Source organism: Sinohyriopsis cumingii, chromosome 11 (assembly GCF_028554795.1).
Source record: "Sinohyriopsis cumingii isolate HCF-2022 chromosome 11, ASM2855479v2, whole genome shotgun sequence".
Taxonomy (NCBI): Eukaryota; Metazoa; Mollusca; class Bivalvia; order Unionida; family Unionidae; genus Sinohyriopsis; species Sinohyriopsis cumingii.
The window spans coordinates 32,286,028-32,305,812 of NC_142971.1; the positions used below are offsets into that span (position 1 = coordinate 32,286,028).

Sequence of the window (19,785 nt, forward strand, 5' to 3'; positions counted from 1 at the left end):
AATAATTGTCAAAATTACAAATTCCAATGGCCACAAGGTCAAATCTGTGTGATGTTTAATGGTACATATCGAAGCCATCTTGGCTTTTCTCACTTAGTGTAAAGAATAAAAAAGAATAGGGTATCAGACCGCAACTAACGATTCACGTGACAAGATCACTTCCTTTAAAAACACATGGCAATTTGTTTAGATGCATAAAAAATTGTTTTATCAGTACTGTAGTTGGCAACATGAATAACTTACTGCAAAAAGCTCAACATGTCATCGAGGAAAAGAAAAATTCTCAGTTTAGAAGAGAAAGTGAAAGTAATTCAACTGACAGAGAGGTGGGGGTTTGACGTTCCTTGCAGAAAACTAATGTCAGAAAGATAATGAAACAATTCTGCAGAAGTGGGAAGGTGAAAAGGACAGAGAAAGGAAGATTGTTTGAGCCAGATGTTTATATCCTGATTTTTTGAATGACAAGAAAAAGCAACAATTTTGTCAGTTGAATTGGGATATGATGACTTTACCACAAGTAATGGATGGATGCACAGATTTAAAGTGCGACACAATATTAAGTGTTCTGTCCTTAGTGGAGAATCAGCTGATTATAATAACAAAGGTGTCGAAGATTGGAACAAAAGACTAAATGATATATGCAGGGGATATGACAGCAAGGATATTTTTTATTGTGACGAGACTGGTTTGTTTTTTAGACTGTTACCAACAAAGTGACAGATGATGTGATCTGTTAGATAATTATAAAGACAGTTTTAAAACTATATCAATGGTTATTCATAACATTCTTTTGAAAATGATGACACAGTTTGTTTTACATTTATTTCACAACATGCATGTGATTTTTTAATGAAAATATTAAATGATGTAGAATTAAATGTACTTGTGACTTTCTTCATATGTATTTACTATTGGCATTTGTCATCCCCTAATAGAAAGGCCACCCTCATTATAAGGCCACTTCCCTGCTGCAATAGGGGTGGCTTTATAAGAGGGGGACTACTGTACTAACATCACAACTAGCAATGCAGGAATGTTATGGGTATGAGTGATCACTGCTATTTTGACTTGCACTTAACGGGATAATATTTATTTTATTCATGATTAAAGCAGATTGAGAAATTGGAAATTCATGATTTTTTTTTGCATGCGGCGTGAATCCGTGAATCTCAAGTCATGAAATTCACGCCAAAGTTGTGAGGGTTGGCAGGTCTGTTAAATGTTTAATTTTAGTGGGTTGGTTTGAGTGAAAGCCTTCAACTTCAACATGGCTTATAAGATCACATGACTAAGCATTGTCTATAAATAGAAAGCAGCATAATCCAACCCAGGGAGTTGCTCTACATCCAAAAATGTAGTTGCTAATTTGTTTGAACAAAATGAAAATAAAAGGTTGGATTAACATCTATGAAGCAGAATTTTGGGTGCTTTTATTGCTTCTATCAACTGCAATTAGCCACAAACAACAGCACCGGAAGGATAGTCAGCATATCTCTTTGATGGCATCAGGCTTTGTTTTGACAGCAATTACACATAATGAAACTGGCTTCTAGGTTTCCTCACTTGCAAGCTGCAGCAATCGAATACTATATTTCAGTAATTTGATAACCATGGGAACTTGTGCCCTAAATAAAAGATAAGCCGACTCTTTTTCTGGTGCACTGTTGCTGTTGTCAATTACGGATGGCAATATGGAACTATATCTGCATGAAGAGAATATATCGGATTATAATGTTGAGACAGTTAACTTTCAAGACTTAAAACAAATTTCACAGTTTGTTATTTTTTTCCAGTATAAGGAAATGTTTTACAAGCAAATCCTGGCATATACCAGTATAATGTTATCTCTGCTTTGGCTGTTTCAACTGCAACAAAAGGAGAAACTAGAGAGTCTTCCAATGTCCAGAAAAGAAGGCTATCAGTGAGCTGACAAAATCATGTTCTGAAGTGCTGTATATTCTGTCCAGTGGAAAATGAACTACCAAATGGTTGGTCCAGGAAATTTATCCCCACATAAACAACATTGATCAGAGAGACTGATATGTGACTGGTATGAATGAACAGCCCAACTGATGGCCTGACTATAATTTCAGGCTACCAAAAATAATAACTTGTAGCAGATGAATACAATACAGTTGTATTTGAAGCAAATGCAGACTGTAGCAAGAAGATTTGGTGATGTACAAAGTAAATAAAGTCATTTCATGACCCATCCAGTTAAAATTAACATCAGAAAATATACATTTATTTATTTGGTCACCAAGGCATGACCACATTTTATCCAGTCTTACCCTAATGAAGAGTGCTCTGATGTTAGACAGCTTTATATCCATTAGCACAATTTACTGTAAAATATCTAAACTTACTATCACCATTAGAAGTGACTATAATGTATTGTTTCCCAGATGAGTTAATGAGCTCCTCTTCTTTGTTGTCCACTTGTACTGGTGACTGGGCCACTACCTCTGTGGATGAGATTGGTATCTCCAGGGTCTCACTAGTTGATTCAATCACCTCCACATTGCTCTCACTTCCAGCAACGACCTCGGTGGAATCATTATTGTCTGCCACTAACTCGGAATCATTACTATCTGCTGACTGGCTCATTCCTGATGAAAAAAGTGAATGAAGCATAAAGAATACATACTATATTCATTTTATGATCTTGAAGCCCAGTTCAAAAGGTGACTAACTTTGGTTAATTACATATAAAAACTGACCATAAAACGCTTTTAGAAAATGGCTAATGACTAGATCTAGATTCAAGTTTACAGAGAATTATGCTGACTGACACAGTTAGCTGAAAATCAAGATTATCCATATAATCATGATTCTCTCATCAGCTACCATATATATTCACGTATAGAGTCCATCTGCAAACAACACAATACATGATCTGCCATCATATAATGTCTTTGTTCTACTGATTACTCCTAACAAAATGCACAGATCCAGATCTGCCAGTGCATTATGTGATGACAGATCTGGGTCTGTGCAGTCTGCAGTTGGATATGACTTATTAGTGAGTATATATAGTATTTGCCCATGCTGAGATGTACTCTTTTAACATGTAATGACTGGATACATCAGTTTTTGAAGTAGTCAATACAAATTATTCAAAACTTGCACAAATTTTACTGAATATAACTTCAAAATCATGTACAAAAAAATTACTTTGTATCAAACAATTTAATGTCTGAACTGCAAACTTTTATCTATCATCAATTCTACACTATATTTCTAAATAAAATGGTTCATTTGCATGCTCATTTACGTCTTATCCTTTTCCTAATAGGTCTATAACAAATCCAGCCATTGTTAGTAATGTTTTCCTTTTGTGTATTGCTGATTACAGGTGGCAAATGTTTTGTTGTTTAGAACAAATAATAATAATAATAATGATAATAATAATAATAATAATAATAATAATATTGTAGCCGCAATGGGGGAGTTTTAAAAGCATTCTTGAATGAGATCACAGTATCATTATGTACAAGTTCAAGAGTAAATTTGTTCCAGTTAGCTGGGCCCTGGTACATACAGTAATGTTATCCATATGACTTAGTTTTGAACTTTTTGAAGTGTCTGCAGTAGATACATAGATGAACCAGACAGAATAAGTGTTTTGGCAGCATCAACATCAAGAAAACTGCCAAATGAAGCTGATGTATCTCAGCTCCAGATATGCTGCCTTCAATATGTTCATGACATGCTGGTGAAATGAGAAAGTCCTGACAAAAATGACACTCTGGTTTTGCATTAGTTGTGTGAATTTAATGTTCGTGTTACTGATACTTATTGCTTGAAGCAAAGGATGGGAATGAGAAAGTCACTGCATGGTGATCAGAATGACTTCAGTTTTATCAAATCCTGGTACCAATAATTGCACAACCCTAATGCTGAATGAGCGTTTATATTTTATTGCATTTTTCAGGAACAGAATCTCTCTCAAAATACAACAGCAACAAGAACTGCATAAGAAATACAGGCATATAAAGCAAAATATTTCCAAGAGTTACTGCCCAATATTATCAGTAAAGAATAAACTAACATGTCTTATCATCAGGAATCCAAAAACCAATGATAAACTTGCTATGTTACACTAAACATTTATTTAATTTAATAAATTAAATATTTTTTACAATGAAAACTGGATTTTTGTTTGCTTTGTACTGATCCTGTTTATTATATTACTTTCGGAATATTTTCTAAAGAATGCACATGGTTTTGTATCCACATTTTTCTATTTGATCAAAAATCATAGGTCCAGTATGGAACCAATTGCAGAAAGCTTAAATAGATTTTCCAATATAATGACTTCTATAAAATATGATACCCGTGCCAAGAATATGTCCATTCTGCAAAATGATTACGGTATATATAAAAATCTTCAATCAATCCTGGCACAAAATGGCAGCCAGTTCAGAAAGTATCTTCCTACTGCAGGGTTGTCTCACTAGGGGCATGATCAGGAACATTCCATAGTATGTCATATGATGCAATTAAACACACACTGCAGTCCAACATATAGTGTATATGCAATCTGTCATCATTGTTTTCCTCAGAGAAGCTTGGTGTTACCCTATGAGCCTTGCTTTTCAATGGTTTTAATTTGTAAATCTATTTTAAAACTGATGGTATTGAAATATAGGTTGTCTCTATTAATAAAAGATTAACTCACTGATTATTTGCAACAAGACCAAAAAATTCTCTGCCTTTCTTATTTATGTGACATTTTTTGTGGTGGAGAACAACTTAATGGTCTAATATATCAACAAATATAGTTATTGATGGTTCATAGCATAACAAATCTCGTTGCATCAAGTTAGGCTATGAATGACAATGAAACTACAGGCATTGACATAAGGCTCAATTATCTTTGATAATACCATTCTCATTCAGATAATCCGATCACATACATAAATAATTACTTTAACATTACTTGGTTTGGCACAGAGATTGCCATTTGAATTCATTTAGGTGCTTCCCCCACCCACTGAAAGGAAACTATTTTATAAGCAAATTGTTCCATTTGTTTAACTTGTCCTTTCTCGTTTTTAGCCAACATTATCTTCCCAACCCTATTTATTAATCGACAGCTTGCTTACAACACATTTATGAACAGTATATTTTGCAGTATGATGAATAAAGGAATCGATGAAGCATATAAATTTACTCCAAAGCCCTTCAACATTGAAAACTCATTATTTCGAAATAATATTATGATAGTTTCATCTGACCCCTCTCAACCCATTTTTAGAGATTTTTACATTTCAGATGTTGTGTGAACTCGGTCGACTATCTTAGCAATATTCTGTAATAAAGAATCATTAAACAGATATACTGACATTTGCTGCCAACGCCATAGAAGAATAAGGAAATTTTCTTCAAACAATATGCTATTAGTTTCAACCATTATAAGTCCGTCAGAAACGATATATAGTTGCAAAATCAAATATGCTGTAACATTCACCAATGAAGTGTACTACACGTGGATATTTCACCTTTCTATGTTTTCGTACGGGTGCTTCGTGGAGAACCAGGATGAAAAAGGACCAGGATGGACTCTCAAAAAAATATGCGTATTGATATCCCAAGTAACCATCGAAACTAATTACTTCTAGTACTTCTAAATTTTCCACAGTTTGTTAACCATACATCAGCTTAATATTTCAAAATATCTTTAAGCGATTCCTGTAATCAAATGTCATAACAATACCTCAAGAAATGGCAATGTTCTCATTTAAATATAAGAGCTATTTCCTTTAATTTTCCTTAAAGTAGTCCTCATCCGCATCCCTTTTTTCATCGCGAGAATTGACATTGAACGTGATTTCAAATATGGCTGCGCCCATGAACATGTGGTTTAGGTCAACTTTAAGATGCTCTCGTCTTGCCAACCGTGTAAAATTGAAGGTATTATAACTTTATATATATATATGTATTCATGATCCCGAGAATATCAATATGCGTTTGAAGATTTAGATACCAGATACCATTTGTCGACACTGCGGAATTGCTTGACCTTCCACATCAAGCATAATATCAAATGATGTAACGGGTCATTCGATTATTTCAAATAGAGTAATATTGTTTCACATGTTCTTACCTGAACGTGGACACAAATGACTTAATGTCCTCCAGGCATTCGAAGCAAGGTAGCAGACGGTTTTAGTTTGTGGGCCTAACGCCATTTTTCAGCAGATAATTAGTCCTACAGTGTAATACATAACACATGTTTTTGTTTTAGTGCTGTCTTACTATCCAAATAACGGGCTTGTATATCGTGTACCCGTGTACCGATGTCAAGCGACATCGGAACGAGTAGTCAGTTTCAGGAATATCTCACATTTGGCAGTCTATATCGACACTCTATCACTAATTTATGTGTAATTAATATACTTACTGTGCTGTCTTTATCCGGATTATGGACGTTTCGCCCCATGGACGTTTCGGCCCAGGACATTTCGCCCCACTTCAATGGACATTTCGCCCCATTTCAATGGACATTTCGCCCCACATGGTATATGGACGTTTCGCCTCATGGACGTTTCGGCCCAGGACATTTCGCCCCGCATCAATGGAAATATCGGATATTATAGAAATTCACAAGCATTACACCACTGTCTTCATTTTACTTTAGGGGCCTACCGTTTAGATTTAATTTCATGCCCCATAATCCCATCACTCTCATCCATTTCAATTACATTCAGCGTGCCGTTATATCAGAATATTTTCCTTTTTCTTTTTCATTTATGTAATAAGACTGATCAGCTAATTAATATATCGTTTTTCAGTGATCATTTTCAATACGGCAGTATTTTTTTTTTCGCTGTTACACAAACTAATGAAAACCACTTTTACCTTTTGTAGGAAACTGGCATATCGCCACTTATCAATCATGCTGTTCGTTTACCCAATCAGCGAGCGTAAATTAGACACAACTTAAAAGGGGGCTTTGTAATTCTAACAGTCAATATCAAGCTCGTATATATGGAGTTAGGTTTTTTCCTTTCTCGAAACATAAAAACTACGATGATTAAAGACTTGTGGTCGCCCACAAAATAGCTTTTTTTTTTAAATGTTGAACTTTACTCATTTTTTTCAAGCTCGGGTTAATTGGCTTTTATCTCCTGCCAGTTATTGGCATTGTTACTTTGAATTTTGTAAAACTAGCTATAAATCGGGTCCTAATTACTCGACTGAACTACTGACAGAAACAATCCAAATTAATGTATTTCATTTCTATAGCCCGATCGTCATACATTACATCTTTTCAAAGCTGTGCACAGAATAGCCCGACATATCGCGAGCAAGGAAAACACGGGGGGCGAGGAATGTTAATTGTAATTAACAATAAAGAGATATAAAAATGGTTTCAGAGATTTATATTTTTGAAATATGAAGCATGTATTTGCATTTTTAAATCAACACACATCACTAATCAAAATTACATCTCGTGACAAGGTATAGGTGTCAAATTATGATGTGCAAAAGTATACTTCTAAACAGTAACTATGATTTTATTTTTTTTAAAAATGCATGCAAGTAAAACATCAGCTACCACTATACGAAATTGAAATACAAATATACATATTATCTCTACTGAAGTATAATGTTTGCAACATATGGACAATGCAAAAGGCACGTGTATATAAAATATGTCCAGTTTTGGAAAGCAATACTCCATCCAGCTTTACTGTTGCTATGTCTAACACGGGCCATACAATTTGGCACAGCATTTAAGCAAGGTGTTCGTGCTGATTTGGTGGTTTCCATACTTCTCCCATAACTTGATAAGGCGACCCTGAACTTTTGTTGTCTGTTTCTTTTGATGCCGTCTTATCTTCCCCTCTTGCAATAGACGAACTACAGATCCAATTTCTCTGGCTTCCTTTTAAAGTAAAGTTATGAGGAGATAGAAAGGCAAATTTCCCTTTCTTGCTCTCCTGTTCATACGATTATGCCACCCTTCCACATCATTATTGGTTCGGATGCTTCTGTCATAAACTGACCAGGAGTCAACAGTTCATATGTCATTGTGAATCCAGGTGTCTTCCACATATCGTAGGAATGACTGCACATTCACTGCCTCTGGATCAAGTCATCGTTGTAATTCTGCAAATGACAAAACTATATCCAGCACTAGATATTAATTTCCTTTTTCCTCGAGTGGATCCTGTGGCTACTACTTCAAAGGTTATACGATCCTCAGAATCCACTGGCACTTCTCCATAAACAGTTTCATTCCTAACTGACCTAAAGAAAGGAGAAAAATCGTGATTATCAAAAAACGAATATTTTACATGAACAAAAAATATGCATCAGTAAAAGAACACATGTTTACAAAATACCTAACAAGATTGAGTAAAAGAGGATCATTCTTTGATTAGAAGATAGGCTCTATAATGATTTATGTACATCAATATTACTGAAATAAATTGTTGCGATTTTCTGTGCTTTCTTGTCAGCTTCGATTTTTAACTTACGCTTCTTCTTCTTCTGGTGTCAAAGATCTGTGTGGGCGCTCAACGTCAAATGAAGAGATATCGGCTGCAAGTGTTGATGCAGCATCATTGTTGACCATAAACTCGTTCACTTGTTGACTTCTATCCAGCCTGTAATTAGAAATATGTCTGAACTTGTCAGAAAATGTTGAAAACATACAATCAAATATATAGAAAACCAAGTTTAACTATACCGAATATGGTATTTACACATAAAGACGTATGCAAGCACCCGTACGATTCTAATAAATAAAATAACATTCACCTTGTCGAAATATCATCTTTATTGATAGAAATCGACGTTGAATTTCTCGTGCTCTCCATCTGCCCCCGTGCTGTACCGGTATACATTTCAAATCTGTCTGATGTATTTGGTATGCCGCTTAAGTCCATTTCGACATCGTAGCCATCTGCCTGTAAACAGTATTAATATTAAAACATTATAAAAGTGCACATAAGAATGCTTACTAGAATGGAACGTCGTGTAGCCCAAGAAAAACAACGAAATATTTGATACAAGAAAAATTATTTTTACTAATCTTCCAGCATTTGTGATATGGAGAAAGTAGGCAGCGATTCACGTTTTGTTCGCAATTTGTATTTAACCGTAGCTTAAGTACATCGAATGCGAATAGGAACCAGCTACTGTAGCATGTCTTTATTCTTAAAATATTTTGTTTGTAATGAAATCTTACCTCAGGTTTAGAACTGCACAGGTCGCACACAAACTGAAAAGATATCTTTTTACGTCTAAGGAGACCATACTTGTAGTTTGATAAACGTGTAAATAGAAACCATTTCTTAGTATCATTTAGTTAATTCTGTCAACTTCTTATGATAACATTTATTTTGAAAGACATTGGATATACTGAAACAAGAACAATAACATGCGAGAAAAGGTCACTAGATACATAAAATTATTATAAAAAATGTATTTATTTTGTTAAGCCAGTTCAATTACGGAGTGATCGTAATATGATGTAGAAATAAATAAATAAATAAACTTACCAGTATTTCCACATGCTCTGTGTTGCCATAGGCCGCAAATATCGCAATCTATGGCTTGCTGACGACGGGTAACTGGTTTTCTGCAGTAAATGCACGAAGACATTGTTCGATCTATTGATTTATGTGATATTAAAACAACTAGTACCAAGAAAAGGAAAGACTGCAATTTATAGAGCCACTGATAAAATTCCATGCAAACACGTGCACGACCTTCTATACCAAACGATCTGTCGGACAATGCACTTGAAGAATCATAATTTTTATCCTAAAACTCAGATCTTGATATACTAAGATCAAACGTTGTTTATTTATATGTCATTGTTTTTGTTATTAGTGAACGCCATAACATCTGTGCTAAATTGTAATTTCATTTTCATAAAAGCTTACACAACTTACTCAAAACCCTGGCTGCAGCTTAAATACCTTGATACCACATTTAGTAGATTATTTAAATATGAAGATCAAAGAAGTTACCTGGCTGTAATTAAGTCCTATTAACACTTGCTGGGAGCAATAGTGAACGCCAGAACATTTTTTTCTTTATGGCACCAGACAGATGCACCTCTGCTTATGAAAAAATAAAGTTGTTTTAAATGTGTATGTTTTCCCCAAAGGTATGTCGTTTGTTTACTTTATAAAAGATTTTTGAACAAAAAATTTCAAAATTTTGTCGGGGTATTTATGTATTTCCCTAGTGGAATCTATAGGGTTGTTCATCCTAGTCCGGTTTTTGTCACCTTACTCGAAATCCCTCCCCATAATTTCAAGTTGACCTTGGCTAGAGGAAGGGACAGCCACTAAATCAAATTATCCATGTTTTATTATTATATTTTCTTATTGGATACAATCTATCCAATGATAATTTGTCATTGTTTTATTATTTTAAATTTAATTTGGGATTTTTATTTTAAATTTAATTTGGAATTTGGGCGAATAAACGGTGTATTATATTTAAACGACAAATAAACCATATTGTTTTGTATAATTGATGATGTGTGTCGTTTCTCGCATTACCATTACACTGAGACAGGCTGTACTCGAGTGAGGGTTCACACTTTATTTAATTGTACTTCTCCCGACTGGAGCAGGCCGTCTCTTTAACTATTTAGAATAATGCCAAAGAAATCAGATCACAAGGGACACTTAATTATATTTTTGATCATTTTAAAGTAAAATGAAGAACGTGGTGTAATGCTGATGAATTTCTATAAATGTCCGATATTTCCATTAATGTGGGGCGAAATGTCCTGGGCCGAAACGTCCATGGGGCGAAACGTCCATGTACCATGTGGGGCGAAATGTCCATTGAAGTGGGGCGAAATGTCCATTGAAGTGGGGCGAAATGTCCATTGAAGTGGGGCGAAATGTCTTGGGCCGAAACGTCCATGGGGCGAAACGTCCAGGTACCCTTTATCCTGGCATAATGAAAATATGACACTCGCGAATGGATGCATTTTCATGTTCCATTGGCATACATTTGAATATGTTGTAATGCGACGGTAGCCGAGGTATGCTGAAGTAGGTTCATGTGTGGGGTTATGTTTCTTTAATGTACTGAAATGTTGCTTGCAGTTCCAATAGGCATAATATTTGTATTCATTTTGTTGAGGAATAATATTTCAACTTAACCCAATTTTGACATTCACGGCTTTCATCGCTTTCCAGCCAACTGAAATGTAGGCCAACCAAACTTGAAAACAGGTCTGTTTCTTTTGTGAGAATTTGAATTTATTAGAGAAAAGTCATCAGGTAAGTGAAGTCTGACAAAAACATTATAACTTCACTTTGTAGAAAAGTGTCATTATTGGTTGCCAGTTATGTGTGATATTTCTGAAAATTTGACTTTCATTACACTGTTAGGCAACATCAAAACACCTACACAGCACCATTAGTTAGGCAGTAAGACCCATTACCCCCAGAACAAAAATATCGGGTGATGTGTCTTATGTTGTAGGATTGGCAGATTATATGCTATACTTGGCAGCCAGGATATATGGAGGGAAAACCGCTGATCAAGGGAATCTACCAGCAAACATTTTCTCGCATACCCACATTGGTGGCACTGGAGAGTAGAACCCACGCAGGCAGAGGTGAGATGTCATAGTCCTACAATGTAAGACTCCTCCCCAGATATTTGTGTTTCCATGTTTACTGTCTAAATAATGGTGCTATGTAGTGTTCTCCTAGATCAACTAACAAGGTCAGATGAGAATAATCCTCGAAATGCAAACACAAGGCCTAATAATAAAAGTTGTGAGTAAACTTGAATGGAAAACCAAATTAAGCCCAATGCTGAAAGTGTTATATGCCTGTGATGGCTTTTCAGGTGTTGATGTGTCAAGTCTTTTGTTAGATCACAATGATGTAATCCATGAAGAAATCATTTGAAATTTAAGTATAAATTAGAGTCTCTGTTTCCAAGAAAGTTATCAGAGCATTTTTTTAATTGCAGAAAATAAATAATTTTAATAATTCCTAATCAGATACTGCAGAGATCTCTGTAACACTTAATTACGTGTATTTTGACATCAATTTTATATCTGGAATGCAGAAAATCACTGAGGTGGGAGTCCTCCATACGCATGTAATAGGTGTGTGACAAAATTCAAAGACTTGCCACTGCTTAAGCCACCTGCTTTGTGGGGAAATGTGTTAATCAGTTAGCTGTGCTGATATTTACAATGACAGAATTCAGTGTCTGAAGCACCCCTTGATGTACATACATGTTGCCATTATAAGAGTACATTAAAAAAAATGATGCAATAGCTGGGTGGCCAGTTGAAAAGATTTGACTGGCGGCCAGGTGGGAAAATGTACTGATATTTACAGTGATTTAGAGTCAGAAAGACCCAGAGATGTACCAGTGCATCAAATAAACAACTTTAGCTTTCGTTATTGTGTTCATTTCCGAATGTATTGGAATAAGTAGTGCACGTGACCTCAGAATCAAGACATGTTGAGACTTAGACAAAATGCCATTTGTAAATTGGATAAGTATTTTGGGGTTAAACGGCAAACTTATGAAGATTGTAACGAGATTCAGAAGGGTGCTTAAGCTGCTAGAATTGATAGTTAGGATAAGACAGTAGCTAAGTGTAAGAAAGTATTTTATGCCAAGCTTAGTGTTTGGAATAAATCCTTACTTGGATTGACAAAATTTAATATCAGTGATGGACGAACAAGAGCTATTTAAGAGGTACATTGACTGACCATACCTTTTTTTAAATGCCCCTCGCCTTAGCCGGGATAGTTCTAGTGTTTTTAGCGAAATATATTCATCAATAGATCAGTAGCTAGACCAAGTTTTTGTATTAATTACATTTGACTTACAAACTCGGTGATCTGGATATATATTAACTGCCTCTTCTACACTATTTCGTCATAAAATTAGTTTGAAACTGGCAGTGAACCAGTAGGCCTAATGGGAAATAATGGCAGACATCGCTAAGTCTGGGATGTACCAGTTTATTAGATTGTCTGTTTTCGTAAATCATCGGGCAGATATTGTCAGAAACATATTCAGATCATTGAAAGCTAAGCCAAGGTATTTAATTATTTTAGTAAAGATTTAACTTTAAAATGCAACTTATGTAGGTCAGAATGTATGGGACAATGCTATGTTGTGGAATTTGCAAGATGCGCTTTACTAAGATGTTTTCTGACCTGACACATATTTGCGAAAATACGGGGGAAAAACAGTAAATCAGATACTATTTAACCATTGCCTAAAATTACTACAAGGACGCAGACAAATAAATAAACCATAAATTTGCAATCCTGTCAATGGACTGTTGTAATGACGCTATATTAAAGTGAGTGATTTAATTACGAAAACCTCTCCATCTGAAAATAGATGCACTCACATCTGTGTTGATTCTGTAGAAAAGAAGGGACTGCAACTTTTGATGGTGGGATTCCTATTTTTACCAAAATGGGAGTGCTGCACTCCTAGTTTTAAAATCCTAGCGAGATCTCTGTTCAGTATGTTTCAACACGTTAAACTTTTTTCTTGCCTCCAGTTTTTTTGTTGAGATACACAAAGCCTGAATCTTTCTGTGTTAGTCATTTTTTGTTCATTGGTTTACAGTCATTCATTATTGTTTCAGGGATGTGTATGGACAGCTCTAGTGCGTGGTCTGCACTTGCAGGAGTACCAGAGCAAAAAGCTGCTGCTGGACCATGACATAGATGTACAACATTTTGAAGTCGTGGAAAATGCACAGGAGGCAGCCTCAGTTTCAAGTCGACTCCGTGAGTTTTTAAGTCTTAAAAAAATCAGTGTTGTTGCAAGGTTCTTAGATAGCCTTATATGAAGGATGGTTTCGATTGTGAGATACAAAATATTATTTGAAAAGATCCAATAAGCAACCTGTGGATCACAAACCTCAGAGCTTGAGTTTTAGACTGATTTTTTTAATAATGTCATGCAATCATCAGTGACTTTCAAAAGTAACATCATATATGATTGGCTGAAACAAATCTGAAGCTTGGGCTCAAGAGATTTGAATTCCAGACCTGGTTATCCTGTAAATGTACCATCAAAACTCTCAAATGACTTAATGCTAAATTCCATATGGCAGCGCTGATCAAATTTTTTTTCTCAGCCACTTTGTTCAGTACAAGTGGTGTCGGAAATTTCTCTTGTCGTGGTTTGACGAGATGATTTTTTAATCAATAATAAAAACAAAAGAAACAATATACAACAAATTTATTTCTTTAAAGGGTTTAATTTTTTAATTTTTTTTACTATCAATATCTTGTATATATTTCTTGATCGGATATGATAACAACCACTCCAGTGTCCAAGTGGCTAGAGCGTCTGCCTCAGATGCCAGATATCACGGATTTCAACCCCAGCCGAGTCATACCAAAGACTTACAAAGATGGTACTAACAGCTGCCTTGCTAGGTGCTCAGCATTAAGGGGTTAGTGTTAGGACTGGTTGACCTGGTGTCAGGATAATGTGACTGGGTGTTAGACATCACTATAACAGTGTTTCCCTTTACCCTCATTTGTGCTTCAGAGACACCCAAATTTTTAATTTGACACCAAGGAGATTTTTGACTCTCACTCTTGCACCCCAAGGGGATAAACTGCCACACTGCAGGCATCTTTGACGTGTGACTGAATTTTTTTTTAATGCTACATTAAAAATCCCAAACACACACACACACATACACACACTCGGATATGGTAGCTTCATTACTTCCATTAGCAAGAATGGAAAGGAATTTTCTGGGATTCAAACTTTTACCAACATCTTAATACTTGACAAATTAACAAAACAAAGTTTTTTGCACTGAATCTGTTCTTTCAGTTAGCACCAAGACCATTATTGTCCTGGAGAGCATGCATCATTTCCACATCCAAAAACATATTGGGCTGGGGTGTTTGCCATCTTAAAGAGTTCTCATTTTATTTGTTTCTCATTTCATTCTTATTGAGTTTTAAAATGGCCTTTCCAAGTGGAGTGTTCAGAGATCTCAGAAACGCTTAATTATGCATATTTGGATGCCAATTTTTTTATCTGGGACGCAGAAAATCACTGGGGCAGAAGTCCTCCGTGCATGTAATAGGTGTGCGACAAAATTCAAAGACTTGCCAGTCTTGCTTCAGCCACCTGCTTTGTGTGAAAATGTGTTGATCAGTTAGCTGTGCTGATATTTACAATGTCAGAATTCAGTGACTGAAAAACCCGCTGATGTACATACATGTTGCCATTATAAGAGTACATCAAAAAGAACATGATGCAATAGCTAGACGGCAAGTTCAAAGGCTTTGAATGGTGGCCGGGTGGGAAAATGTACTTATATTTACAGTGATTGAATTCAGAGTCAGAAAGACCCAGAGACATACATGCAGTCATTTATAAAAGTACATCAGTTAAGCAACTTTAGCTTTCGTTATTGTGTTCATTTCCGAATGTATTGGAATAAGTAGTGCACATGACCTCAGAATCAAGACATGTTGAGACTTAGACAAAATGCCATTCATAAATTTGGATAAGTATTTTGGGGTTAAATGGCAAACTTACAAATATTTTAACTAGATTCAGAAGAGTGCTAAAGCTGCTAGAATTGATAGTTAGGATAGGACAGTAGCTAAGTGTAAGAAAGTATCTGATGTCTAGCTTAGTGTTTGGAATAAGTCCTTACTTGGATTAACAAAATTCAGTATCACTCTGACGGACGAACAAGAGCTATTTAAGAGGTACATTGACTGACCATACTTTTTTTAAAATGCCCCTCACCTTAGTCCGGTTAGTTCTAGTGTTGTAAACGTACTACAAGGATGTAGACAAATAAATAAACCATAAATTTGCATTCCTGTCAATGAGTGATTACACATCGAAAACCTCGCCATTTAAAATAGATGCACTCACGTCTGTATTGATTCTGTAGGAAAGAAGGGACTGCAACTTTTGATGATGGGACTCCTATTTTTACCAAAAATGGGAGTCCTGGACTCCTAGTTTTAAAATCCTAGTGAGACCTCTGGTGTTAGCATCTTTAACTTCAAGGGTTTTCTGCACATGCTGGCAAGTGTCATGCATATACTGTTGCTTTATGTCATGTGATTTGCTTGATTAAATCTGGAATTTTTTCAGTTTTATTTACCAGTTCACTACCTAAATTTCCAACCAGTGCTGGTTTGGGATATTGCTTGCATTAGCTGCAAAACATCTTTTCTTCCGGGTCTGATTTCATACCATAGATAATTATCAACCCATTGTGGCTGAACATTTATTTCTACGTCATTTTTTACCCTTTTTTTTGCTGTCACAGTCTGACTTGTGCCTTTTTGGAGTTACCTCTGATTTAGTGGCAGCCGTAAGTTTTATCCATCCACTTTTCGTGCAAAAGTTCCTTCACTGAATCTTCATTATGACCTTTCATGCAAAAATAATTTAGTAAACTTATTTTATCAAAATAGATTTTGTTTTACCTCATTTGACAACTACTTCTGCTAAAGTGACAAGTACATAGATTTTGACATTTTATTGCAAACAAAGACTGCTCTTTTAGCATTGTTTCACTTCAAACTTATAACTGCATGTTAAAGTTGACCTCAGTATAATAGATTAAAAAATTAAAGAAAAAGTAGTCATTTAATCAGTTCATAAATGAAACTGACAGTTATTTGGATAAACTGCTTTCATTAATTTCGTTGCATTGGATGCTCTGATCATGATTATCTGTGATGAGAAAACAATGTAACGTGGTTGTTAAAGAACTGATAATTAATCATCCAGATTTGTTTGTTTTAAGTGTTTTGATTGGCTGATAATTTGATCACTTAGCCCAAAATGAAGACAATCAGTAATAGAACTAGTGCACATATGACAGTTATCAGTGACTACTAACTGTAGTATCACAGGTTGTGAATGAATAAACAGAGCTAGATTCAAGCATTAATTTGGTCAAATAAAGGTAGATAAAGTAATTAAAGCATAAAAATAAGAGTTTGCCTACAAAAACGGAAAGAAAGCACATTGTCCTGGACTAGTATCATAGACAATTTTATTTGTCCAACTTCAAAAATGTAAAGTCCCAGATGTCGGGCTAAGAGATTTGATCGGCCCTTTATGGGATACTAACATACATGTCAACCATTATGCTTTTGGCATAATCATTACGCTTTTTTCACTGAATTATGCTTTACGCGTAACTGTAATCAGATTATGCGTTTTCGGTATATCCCCTTCCAAAAAAAATGAATAATTTGTTTTCTCATTTTGATTAACATCCCATTAATCTTTCCGACCATATTCTAGAAAAGATGGCTTCTGTGTAACTACTACATAAGAGTATGCTTGTCCAAAGACTTACATGCACTTTCCTAACAGTATTATATTCTATTTACGGCAGTTGACCTATTCCAAGAAACATGCTGGTTTCTACTTTTAACTTGTGACCTCGGTTTCTATTTATAGCAGCTGTATGGCTTAGTTAGGAGAGAACTGACTGGTTTTCTAACCTACTCTTTGCGCGCAGATTGTTTTGTTCAAATTTATATCTGGTACATAACCAGTCTGTAGCTAGCTGGTGCTAAAAGTCAAGTCAGATTTAATCTAGTCGATAACGTGTGTTAGAGCAAAAATATTTTTAAAATAATTTCACAGATGGATTAGGAAAATATGAAAAACCTACTCAGATAAATACATGAAGTACACAATACAGCGTTCCATTCTATGACAGCTTCACACCCATTGCAGGCTGCATGGAAAGTATTTTAATATTGGTCATGGTGGTAAAACTAAATAAAACTTGAATTAGCTCATTTTAGTAACTCCAATTCTAAGGTAATTTCTTTTTTTTACAGCAGAACTAAATTGTGGATACAAATTTTATAAATGCAGAAGTGTTATCTACCAAGTTATTAATAGAACACGGACTGCCCCTAGCGGTAGAAAACTACATTGGTCTTTAGTTCAAATGGCTGTTTCCTGATTCCAAAATTGCAGAAAATATGCATGTGCAAGTACAAAATCATCTAATATTGTTAGGTGTTTAGCAGAAGATAGTTTACTTAAAATTGCAGAAGCCATGAAAATTGGGCCATTTAGTATTGCAACAGACAGGAGTAATGATTATGTCAAAATGTTGTACACAGTCTGCGTAAGAGACTTTGACAATGAAAAGGGCAAAGTTAGAGTGCTCTTCTTTCATTACCAGAATTAACAGTAGATTCCACTGGAGAAAACTTTTTTTAATTTGCTTGATAATGCTTTGAATAAACATAAGTTGGCAGAACTGTATGGGTTTTTTTTAGCTGATACTGCATCAGTGATTGGAATTCATAAAGGAGTTGCATTCATTAGTTTGAAAAATGTCTCCATCCTTGTATTTATCAGGTTGTCTCTGTCATATAGTGCACCATGCTGCAGGAAAGGCTGCTGATAAATTAGGAGAACTCCTGAAGTATCAAGTTGGCACTCTACCTGACAATGTACTTCATGGGGACAGAGTTGATTTTTTCATCTTATTTGCCAGCTAAAAGACCCAATAACTGGAAGATATAAATTTCCTCTTCTTTGTCAGGTTATGAAAGGAATATTGGTTCTTTACCATTCTAATGCTGACTGAGAGATTGTTCAGCATTGTTAACAAAAATAAAACTGAATTTAGATCCAGGCTCTGTAATAACCCAGCACTTACTGCTCTACTGGTGTGCAAAACATTTATAGTCTGAGCTGGTACAAAGTGTTTTGAAATGCAGTATGAGATTCTGTTGTTTTTTAAAGCTCAAAGTGTTATATATGAAAGCTTGAAGCAGTAATTGATGTTAAAAGTCGAGAGGGATATATAAATCATTTTGTGCCTATGGTCATTGAATCTTTATCATGTTATATGTGGATTACTATATCTCTACTTGGATTTAGCTGATCAGTCTTTTTGTCCACTTGGATTACACTTTTTCCTCGCCAGGGGTTGTCATGTATGTACTAAGCTAATAATAAGTAAGTTTATCATTTGATTATGATTTGCTTGAAAAATATCCATGACTTTTGCAATTGCTATTTAATTCAGTGCACATGTAATTGCAAAATGACCAATCAGTTTAAAACTTAGACAAACAATTTTGACATTTTCTTGTGTAAGTGGCTATGACAAGAATTGATTGGTGTTTGGGTCATGCTTGATTGGTGTGCTTTTTAAACATTTGATTGTGCTTAAGATTTTGGGAATAATAAAATCAGTTTTCAGGACATTTATATACAGCTGCAACAAATGTTTATTAGCTTAACTAGCAGCGGGGGGGGGCGAATCCGACATTTTGTCCAAACGTCATTTGGCTTAATTAGTACTTTCTGCACTCAGCGGATCCGGTGTCGTCAGCACCTGGTAAAAAAAAAACGACGTCGTCGTCGTTGTCATCGTCGAGGGGCCAAATCGACAATTGTCCGGACGTCATTTGGTTTAATTAATACCTTCTGCGCGCCGATCCCCAGCGTCGTCAGCGTCCGGTAAACACAGCGACGACCGCGTCGATGTCATCGCCCCCCCTGCTGCTAAGTGGTTATTTACAATTTAACCGAATATTTGGTCAAGTCCGATACGATATTGTGTCCGAGGATCATGTAAATTTATCATTACAAATCCATGTGGGGTCGACTGAGCATGACTAAAAAAGTTTCGAAAAACATTAAAGTCCATGTCACCGCCGCACCATGTCTGCCAAATATTTCGTAGCGTGTGTGTATCAACGCCGTTGAATACAGCAAGAATATTACAGTTGTCTCTGATTACTTTTGGAATCTGAGTGTATC

The 19,785-nt window shown here is 35.5% G+C and overlaps 3 protein-coding genes across 6 annotated transcripts in view; 1 reads left to right on the forward strand and 2 right to left on the reverse strand.

The window, feature by feature from the left end:
- Window positions 1-5,741, reverse strand: part of LOC149787867 (cyclin-D-binding Myb-like transcription factor 1) — a 61,599-nt gene extending 55,858 nt beyond the window's left edge. The window contains exons 1-2 of one of the 4 annotated variants that reach the window (XM_089974101.1): window positions 5,720-5,741; window positions 2,367-2,609 (exon numbers count right to left, since the gene is read on the reverse strand). In XM_089974101.1, the coding sequence (XP_089830227.1) occupies window positions 2,367-2,607 (241 nt within the window). In that variant the 5' untranslated portion in view covers window positions 2,608-2,609; window positions 5,720-5,741. The other 3 variants (XM_089974098.1, XM_089974100.1, XM_089974099.1) reach the window with 3 other exon arrangements.
- A 76-nt stretch (window positions 5,742-5,817) lies between these two features.
- The window catches only part of LOC149787868 (succinate--CoA ligase [GDP-forming] subunit beta, mitochondrial-like), a 63,506-nt gene continuing 49,538 nt past the window's right edge, over window positions 5,818-19,785 (forward strand). Inside the window, exons 1-2 of the mRNA XM_089974104.1 lie at window positions 5,818-5,916; window positions 13,622-13,766. Of these exons, the coding sequence (XP_089830230.1) occupies window positions 5,842-5,916; window positions 13,622-13,766 (220 nt within the window). The 5' untranslated portion in view covers window positions 5,818-5,841. The remainder of the gene's footprint in view (window positions 5,917-13,621; window positions 13,767-19,785) is intronic.
- On the reverse strand, window positions 8,100-9,269 carry LOC149787869 (uncharacterized). Its single transcript, XM_089975566.1, has 4 exons — window positions 9,203-9,269; window positions 8,773-8,921; window positions 8,490-8,618; window positions 8,100-8,259 (listed from the first exon to the last, which is right to left on the reverse strand). Exons 2-4 carry the CDS (start codon window positions 8,898-8,900, stop codon window positions 8,100-8,102), a joined length of 417 nt encoding a protein of 138 aa, XP_089831692.1. The 5' UTR covers window positions 8,901-8,921; window positions 9,203-9,269.